At 38.3% G+C, this 18,910-nt stretch overlaps 3 protein-coding genes across 11 annotated transcripts in view; 2 read left to right on the top strand and 1 right to left on the bottom strand.

The window, feature by feature from the left end:
• LOC105198494 (paired box protein Pax-8) overlaps nt 1–3,718 on the top strand; it is a 165,996-nt gene extending 162,278 nt beyond the window's left edge. For 7 of the 9 annotated variants that reach the window (XM_039455721.1, XM_039455723.1, XM_039455722.1 and 4 more), the window contains one exon: nt 375–3,718. In XM_039455721.1, coding sequence (XP_039311655.1) covers nt 375–631 — 257 coding nt within the window. In that variant the 3' untranslated portion in view covers nt 632–3,718. The remainder of the gene's footprint in view (nt 1–374) is intronic. The other 2 variants (XM_039455724.1, XM_039455725.1) reach the window with 2 other exon arrangements.
• A 903-nt stretch (nt 3,719–4,621) lies between these two features.
• Nucleotides 4,622–12,268, bottom strand: LOC105198490 (cysteine-rich protein 1). The gene is made up of 3 exons (XM_011165216.2): nt 12,108–12,268; nt 5,120–5,272; nt 4,622–4,875 (listed from the first exon to the last, which is right to left on the bottom strand). Exons 1-3 carry the CDS (start codon nt 12,145–12,147, stop codon nt 4,832–4,834), a joined length of 237 nt encoding a protein of 78 aa, XP_011163518.1. The 5' UTR covers nt 12,148–12,268; the 3' UTR covers nt 4,622–4,831.
• Nucleotides 12,269–12,434: 166 nt separating this feature from the next.
• Nucleotides 12,435–18,910, top strand: LOC105198522 (transient receptor potential channel pyrexia). Its single transcript, XM_026137161.2, has 9 exons — nt 12,435–13,947; nt 14,040–14,292; nt 14,466–14,668; nt 14,758–14,979; nt 15,105–15,433; nt 15,521–15,776; nt 16,207–16,497; nt 16,645–16,916; nt 17,026–18,910. Exons 1-9 carry the CDS (start codon nt 13,510–13,512, stop codon nt 17,201–17,203), a joined length of 2,442 nt encoding a protein of 813 aa, XP_025992946.2. The 5' UTR covers nt 12,435–13,509; the 3' UTR covers nt 17,204–18,910.

The raw sequence follows: 18,910 nt of genomic DNA, 5'->3' as shown, positions 1-18,910 counted from the left end.
CGTGAATGCCGTAATTAAACGCGAAAATTAGATAGGCGCATCACGGAAAACAATTTACTCCATCTTAATTCTCGGCACGATACATGTACACACATATAAATAGAACGGGAAAAGTTGTTGCGGCGAAAATGCGGCTGCACATGGATCGTTACAAATTGCGCACGAGAAACGTAGGAGGAGCGCGCGTCGCAAGACGCAGCTGTCTCACCGCGGGGATACGACATTAATTGAACATGCGAAATTAGCGAGCAAACGCACGACAAGAATTCGATATTATCGTGAATTGCCATGCAATATTAAACAGGGTATTGAACGCAGGTATAAAGAAACCCACAAATTCCATGCGCGATGAACGTAATCGCTTCTCGTTGTAGACTCCACGTACTACTATTGTAACGGAGACACGTCCAGTCACACGTCGCAGCAGGGCGGCGGTGGCGGCGGCGGCGGCGGCGGCAGCGGCGGCGGTTGCACCAGCGGTGGTCCGGAAAACAGCGCTGATGTGGCTAGTCGTTCGCCTCTGGCGGCTACCAGGGCTAGCAGCGGAGCCAGCGCGGCTTCACCGACCGGAAGCGCCTGCACGAAGCCGGACCACACCTCTGCCACGCCGACGGATCTCTACCTGGCTTGATGCTCGTACCGTACGGCGGGAGAACGACTCTTGACCTCTGAGCGTCCTCCAACGGTCAGCGAAGAGACGGCGAGCTGCGACAACGGACGCCATATCACGAAGAGGCAACATCTCGAAATTAAGCAATGATCTCTTTTTCAATCGCTTCGGGAATGCGCGATAGAAAGTTCGGAGTGCGAGAGATACCGATAAATCCACAGGGAAGATTAAATATGCCGAGGTTTGAAGATTAGGATGACACTTCACTTCACCCTCTTTACTTCACGATGAAGTGGCGTTTTCGGACAAGGAACGTTAAAACGTAGGATTAACTGCACTCGGAGTTCTGAAATCCATCGTGTTCAAGCTGGCTGACAGGACTTGGAAATTTGATTTGATCGATGAGCGCGTGAAGTAATTCCGCGAGGTAAAACAAGCTTGATGCGAGTGACGGTCACGTCAGAGCATTGGCGTACAAAGTTTCCTCGTGTCGCTGTCGCGTTGTTCTTTGCGACAAATTTTTTTTCCTTTACGTTTTATATTTATTAATCGTAATCCGAAGAATCATCGATCGGGGTCGACTTATCAATTAACAATGGCAGCGACGCGAGCGAATCTCGAATGCTCGAAAGCGTTGAAGACGATGTCGCCGTTCTCTGGAGAGCCGCGACAGTAGGTAGTTTAATTTAATGATCCTCAGTTAGTATAATTTCCACGCGATGGTCGTGACCGCCCTCGCGAGCGCGGGCTCGCGTGGCGAACATAGTCGATGACCATGTAAATATATATAAATTGAACATATATAAATAAGAATAAATATATATAGATATATATATATTATACATATGATTCGTGTAAACAAAGTCAAGCGCCCTAACGGCACGTTTTTCTCTCCTGTAGGCACGACAACCCCTCACCCTCTTAAGAATATCGTAGAATATAATACGATAAGTTTGAGATTTTTAAATCAGGAGTCGACCGTAATGATCACTACTGTTAAGGATATTATATATATTTTTTGTAGAAACCAAAGACCATATACACACACTCACACACCCCCACACACACACACACACACACACACGCACACGCGCGCGCGCGCGTGCGCGCGAGTAAACCCAACACATGCACGTACACACGCGTAAATACGCACGCACGCAGCACGCAGGCACGCACCGACATGCGACATATACATTACGCGAATCGTCGAACGAACGAGCACGTCGCGCAGTTGCGGCAAAAAAGCGTGACCTATGCGCCGGTTTTGAGCGGCCCTTTTCACACGGATAAGTAATGCGTAATCGCGCGAGCGACGTGTAGGATCGACATAAAAAAAATTACATTTATTTCGAAAGTAGTATGCTCGTTACTAAAAAAGGATTCGAAGAATTTTCGAACGTTTTTCATTTAAATAAATTTTTAATTTTGTTAAGGTAATTACGTACTGCCCGCGAGAATCACGTCGAGATATCGATCATCATTGTACGGAGAATGTTCTTTCTTATTCGTGGTAATTAGCGCAAGTCGGCGCGTGGACACTTCCTCGATAGCCCGGCGATCGCGCTCGTTCTCCCGTTCCGTTCGACGCATTCGCCACGCTTCCGCTTTGCGGCGGAAGTTGTACTGGTTCCCGTTCGTCGTCGGGCGGAACGCGCCGGAGAAGATTATCACGAAGGCGCAATTAGCGCCGGGCGTCGGAGATTTTTAATGAGAAATTACGTTCGCAACCGCGCACGCGCGTTCTCTGATTTAATTACCGTGTTAATCATTGATGTTTCAGGCACGCGCTACAGCTTTCATGCATCTCGAATTTACTTAGCTTGCCGGATAACGTTGTAGATTGAAAATTTGTTGACAATACTACTTAATCCGACAATTTCTAGTCACGTTCGAAAGAGATGCGCTAGGAAATCAAATATTGCATATTGAAATAAATAAAACAGTAAATTGAATTAGGCAATAATGATGTAAAACGTTCTTTCAACTTATTACGTCGATCCAAAGCGTGCTCGCAGAATCGAAATTATTATTATTGATCCCAGTCAATCGGTAAAACTTCCGAATCTCTCGCGCGATGTTCCGTCCGTGTCGACCGCTTTTTTATCAAATAATTAAACCGTACTATTCGTCGCGAAAATTTCGTCTCCACTGTCTGCGTTACGCTCTTTAGCAATTTACATTTTAATTCGATTTATCATAAAAGAGTAAAACTAACGATTGCAAATAATATCTTCAAATTGCTAATTGAACTGCAATTATGATATCTATTGCTTACAATAATAATGTGCCACGATGGCGTGATACAAAGCCGTGTCGAAAGGAAAAAAATGCAAACGCCAAAAACGACGCGAGACATTTTTTTTCGTACTGCAATCCCAGTGACAATTTTTCCAGCTCGACACACTGTTAAATAACAGGCACAATTTTTCACAAAAAAAAGTTTGAGAAATGATTTAACGCGTGCATGCACGATATATATGTTTGAATCTCAATTCACCGAACATCGGCTGGATCATTGTGTCCGATGTTCGGTACGATTTTTTGCATACTTATACATTGTTATATTATTGCTACCGTAATGACGCTGATTATTAATTATTATTCTATTTGCTATTTTCACTATTTTCATTATTTTATCATTATTATATTTTATTATTATTATCATCATCATAATATTATTTAATACGTTTATTATTTATTAATTGTAATGATGACCTATGTGTAATAAGTTTTGCCAAAGAATCCGTTGAGAGAGCAATATTGCAGTAAACGTTTTATAGTCTCCATAGGAGAAAAAGCCGATGAAGCACAATTGTAATATGAAATTGAATATAGAAGATATGAAGAGAAAAATGACTGTGTGTGGCATTCGAGCGATAAGCGGAATTGCAAATTCGTTTGCGCAAATTACACATATACTTGCGAATCTGAGATTTCGACTCAAACGCCGCAGTCGCGCATTTTTAATCGAGCACACATTATTTCATTTTATTTGTTCCGTGTGATATTCTTGTTCCGTGCGCCGCTCTTGCCGAGTCTCGCTGTTGATACTTGCAAACAAAACTCTGTACATCCTTTTTAAATAAATATGAGGTTTATATATGAAAATCATGTACATGTAATTTATCTCTTTACCCGATACCTATAATCCCTTATAACTCAACATTTCATGTACTATAAATAATATTTTTCAAGTTAATTTGACTAATTTAAATTGTTGCAAAAATCAAATACCTACCTATAAAAGTAATCTTCAAAAATAATTAAATACGAAAAGTATCATTTTTGAAAAATAATTTAATATTGCCATTTCGCAAATTATTAAAATATTGAAGTAAATCTACAGAATTTAAAGAATTTTGAAGACTAAAGAAAATTATTTTCCTATATTGCGTATTATAAAAAATAAAAATCAAACACAAAATTACATCTCTAATCTCATTTCGTTATATATAAAATCGTAAATACGTGTGTAAATGTGATAAATTTGTGAAAGTTGAATAAAAGTGAAGCTATTAAAAATGTAAAATAATGTTGTTTTTTTTGTAATTATAGCACAGTATAAAAAAAACTGTTTTAATTCATATCAAAATCAATATTTTTGTAAAATTACAGCATAAAAGTGTATTAATAATTTTGGAAAGTGTATTTAGCGACATCTGTTCCTAACAACGTAAACCCTTCTTCTGCAGAAGACATCGAAAAAATCAATAATGTAATAAAAAAATAACTTTAATAGTTTCTTACAAACAAACAAACAGTCAAATGTTGCATTACATCGCATGCGTTTGTAGATAAAAAATTATTTATTCTCAGCGCACATTGTAACTGAGACGGCAACACATCTGTAGTCGTGAACGTGCATCTCTCCTTTATCGGCGTTATGCAGTCTAGCTGATGTACAGAATTCTGCATAAGGCAATACGATGTATATGTAATCTGTTTTATCTCCATAAAGACTATCAGTTATAAAATCAATTTGGCATGGATAAGGATTATAACATAAATAGATAAAATAGAATTATTTGTTTTATATAATTATCATTACTATATATTCAATAACATACACATTCCTGATATATCTTGTATAAAATAGAGACATTTACGTATACATAAATAACCAAGATCGTTACTTTATATTTCAGTGTCCAACTGCTCCTTGTAGTCAAATTGTACAATTATCTTAATTGAAGTAGACGTTGCGGCTTTTACATTTATGCTTCATTTATTATAAACATAACTTTCAGCACCGCCACGTCCAAAACCTGCAATCACGATCAATCATTTTAATACGTGAACTTTTAATATTAGAAGCGCTGCAAACCCTAATTTGAAAACAGTATAAAGAGCAATATGGGGTACGCGTATAAACGCACAGAGTAAGGAAGATAATTAATTTAATATATTAAATACAGGATGGCGCGATGTTCTGCGAAGGGTTTTGAATATGAAGCAGTTTTAGAGGAAACGAAGCGCATCGCTCGAACCAAGACGAAAATTTCCATTTACCTCCTGGACCGAATAGGGCTGAATAGCAAGGGTGATTGCAGTAGGGTTTCCCTTCGTGCTCGGCATGACCCCCGGGTGTTAAGGTCTTATTGCATTTCTCGCAGCGTAAACACGAACCGTGCCAATCTTTGCCTAAGGATGTCTTCCTCTCGGCTGCAACAAGAGATGAATGTTAACGCGCGTCCCGGTGTGACGTAAAAGGCGGTACACCGCGACGGAACTAGTCGCGCTTTCCATATTAAATTTTATGTTCCCATGGTAATGTGGTATTCGCATTAGAATATCGTTTTCCACGTGCCCCTGCTGGCGCAAAAAGAGATAATCGCTGAAATAGAAATTATCAGGTACACACATTTATAAAAAAAAGATGATGAAAAATATTGTATGTGACGCAATGTGTTGATAGAGTGACACCTGAAAATAAAATAATAGAGATTTGAAAAATAGACAATAGGAGAAAACATATTTTTTATAAAAATGATTGATCTGACAATATTATATAGGTCAGCTGTCATTTATTTTTAGCGATCTGAAATAAAAGAATAAAACTCGCAGATGGAGTGTATGATTGGGTGCGTCACGTCGCGTCGTCTGGATCATAAATGATGAGAATGAGAAACAGATGATGAGAATGAATCCCTGCTATTAGCAATTTTATAATTAGAAAATCCAATGTCGAAATCCCGATGGATGTTATTCATTAAAGGTGCGAAGCATTCGTATTTCATAAAGGTTTTTACGTCGCTGGCGAATCTTGAAAAAAAATTCTTAAACCCCCATGCGAGTTACATTATATAATTACCTCAGTTAATTCCCAGATGTATTCTGCGAAAATTTGCATTGGTGCGTGCATGCGTGTAGGATTGATTGATTGATCTTTATTAGCTTTTATAGCTACATTTGTAAATATAGATAAAATCTGAAGTAATACTTAATCTTATCGATTTATACGATTTCTAAATCTAAAATAATACCTCTACTATTGCATTAACTTTCCTTCTTTACTTTTAATGTATGGCACTAGCGCTCTCCTAAAGCTTTGCAGTCTTAGCTCCTTTTTAATTTTATTTGGTAAATTGTTGTACATTTTAAATCCATCGCATAACATTTTTTGCTCCTCCCTTGTCTTATTTCTGCTTATAAGTAACTTTTTGTCTAGTTTGTACTCCTCCCTCGAGTCTCACTAACTCCATTTTGTTCTTTAAGTAACTTGGGTATTCTCCAATTACCATTTTATGTATAAAAATACAAACGTTGTCTAAAATTCTTTCTTTGACCAACATAAATTGAAATGCCTCCAACATATCTTTAATTCTTACTCTAATATTGCATCGTAATACAATTCTCACCATATTTTGCAATTTTTTTAAGTATTGCATATTAGTATCGCTTAAGCATAGTAAGATAGACGAGCAATATTCAAATAATGGAGCAACTATCGCCTTATATACTACGCACTTTATATATAGTATTAGATTCGCACTAATACGCAGTACTCCTAATTTCGATTCAATTTTTTCCGCAAGGTAATTCACATGTGCCGTAAAATTTAAATTTTTGTCTATTACAACACCCAAGTATTTAATTTCGTTAACCACTTTTAATACTGCATTTTTAAATTTTATTTTTATATTGCTATACTTTCTGTTACTATTTTCCTTACACCTCTTACTAGTATAACTTTCGTTTTGTTTATATTTAATTGCAACCTATTAATTTTTAACCATTTCTCAATTCTTCTCATTTGCTCATTAAGATTATCATTTATCTCTTGGCTTGAATATTGGTTGTTGTACATATTAATGCATTGTCTGCAAATAATCTAATTTCACAGTTGCCACAGTCTTAGTTGAATTACATAATGCAAAAAACAGTAACGGTTTTAATACCGATTCCTGTGGAACTCGTAAATTTACCACAATAGAATCTGATAAGATTCTATTAAATTTTACTCTTTGCGATCTGTTTTCCAAATAACTCTTAAACTCGCTAAGCACTACCCCCTTTTTTCCGTACCACTCCCTTTTCTTTAGCAAAACATGCCTATCCACTAATTCAAATGCTCTTCTTAAATCTAAGAATACAACTCCTATCATCTTTCCTTCACTTATACTCTTCTTCCAGTCTGATACAACTCATTGTAGGGTTATCTCACATGAATGCCTCGCTCTAAATCCTAATTGACACTCCTCCAATAGATTATTATTCTCCACATACTCTACTAATTGATTGTGAACTATTATTTCTAATATCTTCTTATAAATCGGTAATTTATTTATTGGTCTATAATTTTCTTGTGTGGCGACCGTTCGCCACATGCCCGAAAATTTGGAAACAATATTATTCAGGGTAACAAATAGCAAATAATATTCGTCAGTTAAGATAAACATGCTGAGAGCAAGAAACACGGTAGAAAGACATATAGAGTAGAGGAGATTCACAAACATGAGAAAATAATAAACAGCTTCAAATTTGCGGACCAAACGGTCATTCGAAGCTTATATAAAGCGGGCGAGAGAAGAAACGCGCTCTCTCGCCAAGTATCCTTTAGTCTCAACGCGTCGTGTCTTGTAACTCGGGCATCTCAAAAATTAAACCGAACATTAAACTGAACCGATTGAAAGCTCACTTGTTTCCGTAATTTATTAATTTATTACCGCACTCCTAACATCAAATCATATCCAAACTTGTTTTTTTTTTATATAGGAACCACTATCTCTTCTTTCCATTCATTAGGAAAAATTCTTTCTTCTAATGACCTATTGATTATATAACATATTTTTGCATCGACTATCATTACCACTTTTCTCATTATTTCCACAGTTATTCCTTCCTCTGTACCGCTTTCGTTTTCTAATTTACAAACTATTCGGTTTAATTTTTCTACATCTATTTCACTAAATATTTCAAATTCACTATCGGTACACTTATTCGCTTCTAAATCCATGTTATAATCATCTTCAGTAGTCATTAAGAAACTATAAAATGTCTGTTAAATATATTTGCATTTCATATATTATCATGCATTATATTACCACATTGAATTTCTCTATACATATACATATATTGTTATTATATATTATCCTTCGACAACTCTTTGAACGACCTCCACATTTGCGTCGGATTTTTCTCATTTTTATCCAGCTCTGATTCTAAATAATTTCTCTTAGCTTTTCTACATTCGTCAACCACTTTGTTTCTCAGTTGTCGATACAATTCCCATGCATCCACACTCTTACTTGTTCGTGCCAATTTACAAGTCTCATCTCTCTTTTACTATTTGCCTAATCTCATCTGAGAACCATCGCTTACCCTGTCTCTTATTTTGCAAAGTAATTTTCTGTCTTGGTGTAACCTCATCAAGAGACATTTTACAATCGCATTTATAGTTAAATTTGCTAAAACAATGACATTATCTTCTATAACATTTACACTACCATCAATCATTCTTCATAAATTTTTCCACATCCATTCTCTTATAGTTTCTATATATTTAATCGTTCTGTTTTCTGCTTCTTTCACTCTTACATTCCAGTAAGAGAGTTGCGTAGAGTAAAAAAAAAATGAGAAAGATAAAGCAACGAGAGAATCGTTTACATTATATTTTTTAAAAGATACTCAGAATTTTAAAGCATTTCTTCAAATATAAAAATTTTCAAGTTTTATCCTCAAGTTTATTCAGACACTTGTCAATTTTAAATATTTATAAAGCTAATAGTTGATCACAATTGTTTTTTTTTTTTTTTTTAATAAGATAGATTTATCATTTAAAAGTTGTGCTATTTTCAGTGTAGCTATTCAGATAAGATAAAAATCATGTATGAGATTAAAAACATTGATAAAGATAAGTCTTTATACGATTTGTCAAGTGTTGTCGTTAACTCGTCTACGGTATAAATGCTACGAAAGCATTTTCGAATTTTCGGTTTTTGTATTAGCTTGTCATTGACATTTCGTCGACGTCTAATATTTTCATTTTTATATGCTTCACGCAACGATTCAACAAAAGATTCGCGAAAGCCGAAAGCCGATTTCTGTTGCATCGCATCGTGGTAGCGTATCGCGCTATTATGGCATATCAAACTTCGCAGGAGAGACAAAAACTAAGGCAAGAACCACAGCGGGTTGGTTGCATTCAAACGCTTCACCGTGTCTAAGAAGAAGCACAAAGGGTGGTAGCGTCAGCGAGGGAAATTGGAAAATGACGAGAGACGCGCGCGAGAGCGCGGTGGATGCATCGGGGAGTAAAGGATGCATCGATGAAAGCAAGGTGCAGCAGAGAATGAGGAATAGCAACGTATGAAGGAAGGAGAGAGAGTGAAAGAGAAAGAGAACACGCGCGTATCGCGGGTAAGAAGGGTACGCGCATAAAGAGCCATTAATTAATTAACTCCTAATTATCTGGCGAGTATAGCGTGTGTAACTAACGTAGAAGCGAGTGCATAATCGTCAGCGGCATTCGCCGAGCTGCGCACCGTACCGGCAGCAGCGTGCGAAAAGGTAGAGAGACAGTGCCGTACCCTCGAATCGTTGCGCCTAGGCGCCAAACAAATGGTCGCCGCCATTGATTGTATAGACCCTCAGAACTCAGAACCCATCATTCCGCGGCCCTTGCGCCTCTCTTTGTTCCTTTCTTTTTTTTTTCTTTGTTCGCGCAGAAGCCATCCCCTGCCTTCGCGCCGCGATCCTCACCCACGCCTGCATCATCCCGAGCTCATTTCTTTTCAAACCGCCGTGTGCCGCGCGCCGTCCACATCATTGTGCTCCTCCCTCTCCCCTTCCGCCATCGTAGCTTCTCTGCCCTCTTTCAAGGTCCCCAGAAAAATCATTCGGGTCTCGTATCTCGCATCTCGGTCTTTCCTCCCTTCCAGCGGGGGTTGCGACCGCCGCCGCCGCCGCTGCTGCTGACTCTTCTCTTCTTCTGGTTCCTCCTCCTACCTTTTCGTTCGGCAACTACGAGACCTGACCATTCTTCTCAGCAAACCTGTTTCGTGTGCCTGTGTTGTTATTAGTATCCACGCGCGCGATATACCGTCTATGTATCCTTTGTGTTATCCTCACGGCTGGACAGTTTATTGTTGCTGTTGCACTCGGCGCAACTCGGCGACTTCGTCCCCCCGATGTAGCTTTTTTTTTCCTTTCTCATCCTCTCGCGTCACAATTATTTTCCATCTTCTTTTTTCTCCATTTTTCTTTTTTTTTGCATTAGCATTTTCTACGTAAGGTACTTGTGTAGATGACGCATAAATATATTCTCAAGATTATACTGCATACCTATATTCATGACTATAATTTTTCGTGTACATACACACACAAAATTGCGTATATAGAGTTACAATGATTTGCATGTTTCTTATCATTTTATTAAAAAAAATGAGATTTTATGTTCGTAACGCATCAAAAACACAATCCATCAATAGGCTTAAGAAAAATTAAGTGCAAGAGCTCGATTAAAAATACGTGTCTAAATATAAAATTTGTTGTTTTTTTTTTAGAATCACGTTTTGTTAATGGAATGAAACAATTTAGAAACGTTTTCATTTTTTTTGGTAACAGTATTGAGATTAAAGAAAAAACGCTTTAAATTTGACAAAAGAATACACGATACTGCATGACAATTGTTTATTTGTAATCGAAAAGAGTTACTATGCGCGATGCTCACTTTAAAGTGCATAGTCAACTATAGATAACGTTATCGCAGCATTTTGTTAACTACTGACTTACGGTACAAGTTACAACGTACAGTGTAATACCAAAGTGCATTTAAGGAGATTTCGAGGAGGTTGTCTCCGCGTTTTCGAGAAGTTGATAACGGTTGGCCGATTTTCCAAGTAAAGCTGATATGAAGTCGAATCGTCGCACACATCGACAGAGAATATTGCATAGAATTGCACTTGTTATGAAATGAGAATGCAATGTTATGTAGTAGACTTAATTTCATGTAAATATACGGCGCCTCTCGCAGGTGCAGCTCCCGTTACACAACTACGGATTGAGTTTATTCTATAGAAGCTGACTGGATTACTCATTCATTCCGTTCGTAGTAAACTCAAGTCTGTATACAAGTGAAACGGACTGACATAATGTTTGCCGTGGTGAATTCCGAGGTCGTTCAATGATATCATTGATGTCGTCATCGCGCGTTTACCATTTCGAGCATATTTATGTCCGTCTGATATTCTATGCTCTTTCTTGTACAATTCGAGGCTTATAAATCTAAAGAATAATCGAAAAGGATCTAATGCAAAACTAAAATTTCGTTGAGGTCTGTGCGTTGCATATTTTATCACAATTTATTGATACTTTTGTGAAAAGTCAAAGTATGAATGTTATATTACATTGACGTTTAATCGTATCGCGTCTCGTTTATCAAATGTGACGCCTGTTATATCCTCGAGGAAGACCAAAGTGATAGTGGAAGGATATGATTTTATAATTTTCGATTTATATAAAGTATATTGCGCGCATGCGCATGTATTTCGTAGCTTTAATCATTTTCAATCAAATGTCGCGTATGTACTTATGAAGTGAAGTGTTATTATCACATTACGTTTATCAACATAAGATACTCAATAAACGCTTTTCTTTGATGTGCTACATAAATGATCGATGTAATATGATGTGATTTCTTATGTAACGTTTATGAAATAACAGCATCTAAAAAAAATTATGACAGATGCATTGTGCCATTTTAAGCGTTCTCTACATCCACTCTTGCAGACATATAAACAACATGAGAGACATAACTCGATTGTTAGACACGTATTATGAGAGCCCACCTTCGATCGATTCGATCAATCGGGACGTATTCCTTTTCGGCAAATTTAGTTTTTAATGAACATGTATCACGGATAATGACCTTTGCCCGCAATACTTGGCACAAAGTACAACAACTCGTATCGACGGTATCGGAAAGTCAACTCGTGCAAATTGATTTCAAACGTTTCAATGTTTTATAACAAAATTGCAGTAGGAATCGTCATCTTACCGAAGTACACAGGCTTGTCGCACTTTGGACAATTCGGCATCTTGGGCAATTAGGTATCGTGGAAAACTGGCGTCTAGTCTGACGAGACTGTGCGTGTAACAGGAGGATGCTCTCAGCGGCGTGGTCAGACGCGTACTGGCCCTGAGAGCCCGACAAGGTAACGCAACGCTCTTCAGTTGATTGAGCGTGTGAACGTGTGTTAAGGCTAACGGCTGTACGAATACACGACCGGAGAGCCCGATCACGACGAGAGCCGCGTGTGTTTGAGCTTCGTTACCTGTGCTCGTCGTTATGCAAGTCCGTATGCGAACATTTATGCGTGGCCGCGTTCGTATATACCGAGATACATGTATGGACGATGCACTTTCGTTGTGAATTTCGTTTAAAATCCATATTCTAATTAAAAATTCCGCTTATAAAAAATATCAAAACGTAAGTAACTTCGTTCAAAGATTTAGCAAAAAAAAAAAAATCTAAATTAATAAGGAAAACATATAAATAAAGGAAAAGCAAAAGGAGCAGAAAATTCAGCTTCACCTTGTACAGATCTTCGAACAGTAACGGGCAGACTCTCGAGGTCGGCTTCGTTTCGAGGAATGCGTTCGTTTACTTTCTTCGGTCACGCTGGAATAATCCCGTTAGCTATTGTGAACAAATTCGTTATCAAAACTGTGCGACGCAACAACGCTCACGAGTACCCAGATCGATAGTTTGATTATGCGCGAATAACGGAGCTGTTCGAAGTATCGAACGACGGAATGCACTCGCTTCGAAGGTATTTACTCATAAAACTGCAACGCGATACCCGCGAAATTAATTAATTATCGGAATTTGGGTCGGGGAGCTACGCCATGCAGCGCCAGAGCGTAGCCAGAGGGTGATGTGGGAAATGCCGCTGTAAATTTTGGAATTTATTTTAACGAGATTATACAAATATCCGGTCGAGAGTTATTTGCTATCGTTCAAAAATTCAACTGTCGTCTTTACTTTACATATACGTGTTATATACGCATATTGTATCATCGTACGTTTTAATAGAATACGAGACTTTTTTTTAATCCGGTAATAGCAGCTACGTGAGTAGAAAATATTAAAAATACGAAAACCTGTATAATTATATGTCAACTAATTATTTGCAAGGTATGGAATTTTATTTTAATATTATGTTAATTTACGTCGACAACTTTGCTCACTCGCACACCACATACACACACACACACACACAAACGCACACATATAAAGCTAACGTGACGTAAATTAACCTGGTATTAAAATAAAATCGTATCGAAATAAAGAACATTATCATATATCCTTTGCGTGCCACATCCGGCTGATAATATATTTAGACGTTCTCGTTAATTATGCGCATTATGCGTCAGTTTCTCACGAACATTAGAGAGTCATGGACCAATCGATTTGCGTCGTTGATGCAACGAAAAGAAACGAAAATATCGCAATGCAATACGATCCGGATCATATTGCGCTCATATCAGCGATCGAGAATGGAGAGTTCGACAAGACGAGTGAAATTTTGGCGCGCGATCGCGAAAATAGATACGTACGTTCGGTAGGTGCTCTTCAAGTGACAGCCCTGCAGATGGCTGCCTGGCAGGGGAACATAGATCTGTTGAATCGACTCTACAAGAGAGGTGCCGATATAAACAGCGTGGATAAAATTGGTAGATGTGCCCTTTATTACGCGGCATACAACGGTAATACTGACGTGACAAAGTGGCTTCTTCAGCATGGAGGATACATTGACGTCAAAGTCGGTATCTACTCGTGTGCCAAGAACGTCCCGTATTCTTCGCTGACAAAATCCTATCTCGTAGGAAGGAGAGTTCGTACCTCGGACATAACGCCCGAATTTTTACTAAATCCGAGTAAAAGAGGTAGGAATTACTCTCCTGTTTTTCGCTTGCTTTGTTTCAGTTGCCAGTACCCGTGTGCTGGGGAAGAACGCCCTTGCACGAGGCGGTGAAAAATAATCACGCAGACGTCGTGCGCATTTTAGTGGAGGGCGGTGCGGATGTGAACGTTAGAGACGAGCGCTCGATCACTCCGTTGCTCTTGGCAGGAAGCGCGGTGAATCGCGATGATCTCAATGAGATGACTAAGTTCGTCGAGATCGTTAGGATTCTGGTCGCCGCGAAGGTGTTCGTTAACACTGTTCATCCGGATACGGGTATTATCATCGATCGATCGAACGTTACGCAATAGATAGAATCACGCTGTATTAATTTCTGAATCTCATACCTGACTACAAATCCGTCATTGCCAAAGGAAACTCTTGGATCTATCGTTTACGTAACATTTGTAAAACGATACAAATATAATTACGCTCAACTTTTCTAATAGGCACCACTGCTCTGCACCATGCGGCAATGCTAGGCAGTGCAGAAGCGACCAAGATATTATTGTCAAATGATGCATGGCCGATGTATAAATGCAAGAGCTCCGGAAATACGCCTCTTCATATCGTCGCGAGTACAGGGAGTATCGAGACACTAATGGTTCTACTCGAAGCAATGCCACATCATAACATTGATACGTGCGATCAAGTTAGTTATTACTCGTACAAATTAGACGCTGTGATTTGCGGATAATTTTTCATTTGAGGCAAAATTGTATATTACTGTTATCCGCTTAGATCAATCGTACGGCTCTTCATAGAGCGTCCTATCAGGGTTACCGCGAGTGCGTACGAGCTTTGATCAGTCATGGAGCTAATTTAGCTGCGGTAACGAAGACCGGAGTTACCGCCGTGGATGCCATATCCGCTCACATTTCGCGACCATTGGCCTTTTTAACAGATGTCTTGGATTCTTGCGTACGAACGACCAATAATTCTCCTTCGGAGAAATACGAGAATGTAAGGATCGCTCCACGTTTCCCGTTAAGAAGACCCTCTTATGCGTGCAGACATAGATATCCTACTTTCTTATTCTATCATGTTCTCTTTACTGAATTCTAATGAATGGGACATCTCTGTTAAAGATCACCGTCGACTTCGGTATATTGGCCCCAAAGAATCAGATGCAAATGGCAGTGGTTACAGCCTTTATTGCCGCAGCTTCGGATATAAGGCAACTGGCAATATTACAGCATCCAGTTGTGGAGACGTTTCTCAGATTAAAGTGGGCGAGATTAAGAATACTTTTCTTCTTTCTTATACTCGTATACTTGTCCTTTGTTATTTCTCTCTCGATCTACGCTATAATGCTTGCACATAATGATGCTGATCACGTGGTGACTCGAAGACTCCTAGCGATCTGCTCTTGCATTCTTTTGATTCACAATGCGATTCAAATTATATTAGAACCAAAGTAAATATAATTCATCCAATTAATCAAAATTTGCATTTTTCGATTAAACGATACTTGATTGACACACATCCCTAAACTGCATTTCAGGCATTATTTGAGACAATTAGAGACGTGGTTGTCACTCATATGCGCCATGCTATCCTTGGTAACGTCGATAGCGGGAGAATTTGTAAACTGTTCAAAGGAAGAAACTGAACCACCGTATTGCATCCACTGGGTGCTACATTCCATCAGCATCGCAATCTTGTTGAGTTGGATGCAAATGATGTTGTTAATTGGTCGAGTTCCAATGTGGGGATATTACGCGCTTATGTTTTCTACGGTGTTGAAGAACATTCTAAAGGTTAATCAGAGTAATTAACGCATCGCTTTTTCTCTCGGCAAATTATACTGTAATTTATACATTTTACAAAAATCCAATTATAAAATGTAAAAATTAGCATTTCTCAACTTTCCGTCGTAAAGTCGTTTTCCTCTTAAAGTCGTTGTGCCCTATTTATATAATATATTAAGAGAAAATTCTTCACGCACAAGAGTAATTGTAACTCGAACATAATGATGATTCTTGTGCATAGTTGTTTAGACTGTTGATTTTCACACTTCGTACGACGTGTGATTCTATAACCATAAATAAGATTATAAATATTTAATTTATTAAAGAAATGAATCCTGACTTGAAAAATCGCATCAATGATATCACATCAGAATTTATCTTACGCATCACTCTTGTCATTACAACTATTGCACATTCAGAGCTTTTTATCATTTTCTAGGTTCTCTTGGCGTTTGGCTACTTGATTATTGGATTCGCGTTAAGTTTTGCCGTTTTGTTTTACGGAGACGATCAATTTCACAATCTCTGGAGATCTATCATAAGAACTGTGGTAATGATGATGGGCGAGTATGACTATGACGATCTGTTCGATACCAAGAACGATAAGAATACCTTTCTACCAGTCACAACAAGAATCGTGTTTGTCGTCTTCATCATGCTCGTCAGTATCGTTCTGATTAATCTGACGATCGGTTTGGCGGTCAACGACATTCAAGGTCTTGAAAAAGAGGTACGCTATACGAATATTTAGAAATGGAACCGCGAAATCTCACACTCAGTCGACTATTCGATACGAACGTCGTTTCAATTGCCAAAAGCTACATTAAGCTATAATGCATAAAAGAAATTAACGTCGGAATTAATCTTGTTGCATTAGGGCTATATACGTCGATTATTGAAACAGGCGGAATTTATCGCACATCTAGAAAGGCTGACGTCACACCGAATCTTTCGCAGCAATTGGCTACATCCTCGCTTAAGAATGCTGTTGCACTCGAGACGCGATATTCCCACAAAAATTACGCTGCTCTCTCGTGAAAATTATTTTCATCATCTGAGTCATTTTACGGAGTCGCCTCCTAAGATTCCAGCCGATCTGATAGAAGCTTTATTTCTGTTAGCCAGCAAGAAATCTTTCGAGAACGATAAGTACGAATTATACGATTATACAATTTAAAGTACATTTCAATTTCCGTACTTACAGCGGAAACTGGAATTGAAATTATGTCTAACGTGGATCCGTATTATTATGTTTCAGTTTAGCGGACAAAAACATAGAAATTGGCGATACGAAGCTGACTTCGATACTATCCAATTTAGAGGAACAAATTCGGGAATTGAAAACACACTGTTATCGTAATTTAACAAGTCGAAAATTTTCGAAACGACGCGGATTCAAAAGAAGACATGTTCAAAAGAGATTTATAAATATTTAGTACATTGTATGTACTTTTTCATTGCAATCATTGCAATTTTTTTATTTTTCAGTGTGCTGTATTATTAACCTAGTAACGTTTATTACAATCCATTAAAGCGCCATAGAAAATTTCGTTATTGATACGGTATATAATTTATATAAAATAAAATAAAAACAAAATAAACAATAAATACAAAAATAAATATAAAAATAAAAAAAAAAAACAAATGTTTTCTATAGAATAAAAGTTGCAAAGCCACCACTACATGTAACTGATGTAACGCTCGATGCACGTAAGTGATAAGTCAGCGATCCGTCTTATCTTCGCAGTATAAAGAGACCTAACAGCTATATCCTACAGATGTCACCACGGAACTGATTCAAATTCCAATACTTTTTAGAGCTATCCGCGCGGAATCTACAATCATGATCCACATCTAACGAATTTAAATTTGCTCGGAACGATCAAATTTCTATTTAAATTAAAATTATCGATTTTACGTACGTGTTGTCCCTTCTATCGTTCAGTTAGCATGACGATGTCAATGCGTTTACAAGCATCATGGAAAGACAAAGTTCTCAAGCGCAATTTAATTTCATTAAAATATAATTTAGCAGCGATCACCGGGGCGAGATCTACGCGTAATCACCGATAAGGCACTGAATTACACAGTAATTAAGGATATTTACGGTAGTACGTAAAACGCATGCTAGATCGTCGTTTGGTCGTAGCGCTCGAATGCGACACGCGCTGCCGTATCTCTGGATATATATGCCGGTATTAAAGACTTTTTATTTTTCAACCATGATATGCATTTAACTGGGGGGGTTTTGCATGTTCGCGTCTCCATATATCCGGCTAGTAAATAGCCGCGCGTATTACTCGCGGATGCAGCAGCGGCCGAGAATTACGCAGCCGAAAAATATTGCGGAGCATAAATTATAAGCCGGATAAGTATATTTGCAAAATGTACGCTCTTTCCCAACGGTTATGTCGCATAGCGGCAGCAAGCTCCCACCGTAAAACGTGTAATTTTCCTGTCTTACTCATTTCTAGTATTCCCGTTTAATTCTTTATTGGCGTATAGGACTTGAATAATAATTTTATAGAATTCCTACCGCGATAACACACGCAAGATAAAAATCCGTATCATAAAAGATACAAACGTTAGGGAAGCTTGCTTGAATTTTGCCTCGCTAATAAAGATTTACACTCGATTACATTGTAAATCGAATAGGACGAATGTATCAAAGCGCTTTAAATAGCGCACTTTTTAAGCGTATATTAATCATGTAACTCTCTGCGCTGCATACCTATGATAGATTCATGCATTCCTAAAGATTGCGAGGCTAATTAAAAATATGAAAGAGCACACTCGCAGAGAGTGATGCGGCTAAAATTTAGTTTGGACGACGTTTTTAAAAAGGAACAACGGTGACAAAAAGCGATAGTCGAAAAACTCGCTGAAAGAGACTCGCGAGAGAAGACGCGGCGGCGGCGGCTCTCATCAGCGATGCGAATTCAGATGCTTTCATGACGTATTAAATTCGCTTGTGCACGTCGAAATCCTGTACACGTTTCAATGGCGTTTCAGCGGCACGCACCACGATTCGGTGGTATCGTCGTTATTTCGGAAGAGCGTCGGAAACACGCGCCGCTATTTTCTCGATTTTGCGCTGTCATAGGCCGGTATTCACAGTCGGTTCTTATTTCAAAATCGTCTTG

This window comes from Solenopsis invicta, chromosome 12, assembly GCF_016802725.1.
Source record: "Solenopsis invicta isolate M01_SB chromosome 12, UNIL_Sinv_3.0, whole genome shotgun sequence".
Classification (NCBI taxonomy): domain Eukaryota; kingdom Metazoa; phylum Arthropoda; class Insecta; order Hymenoptera; family Formicidae; genus Solenopsis; species Solenopsis invicta.
Note: the sequence above shows the minus strand (reverse complement) of the source record. Positions and strands in the feature narration are given on the sequence as shown.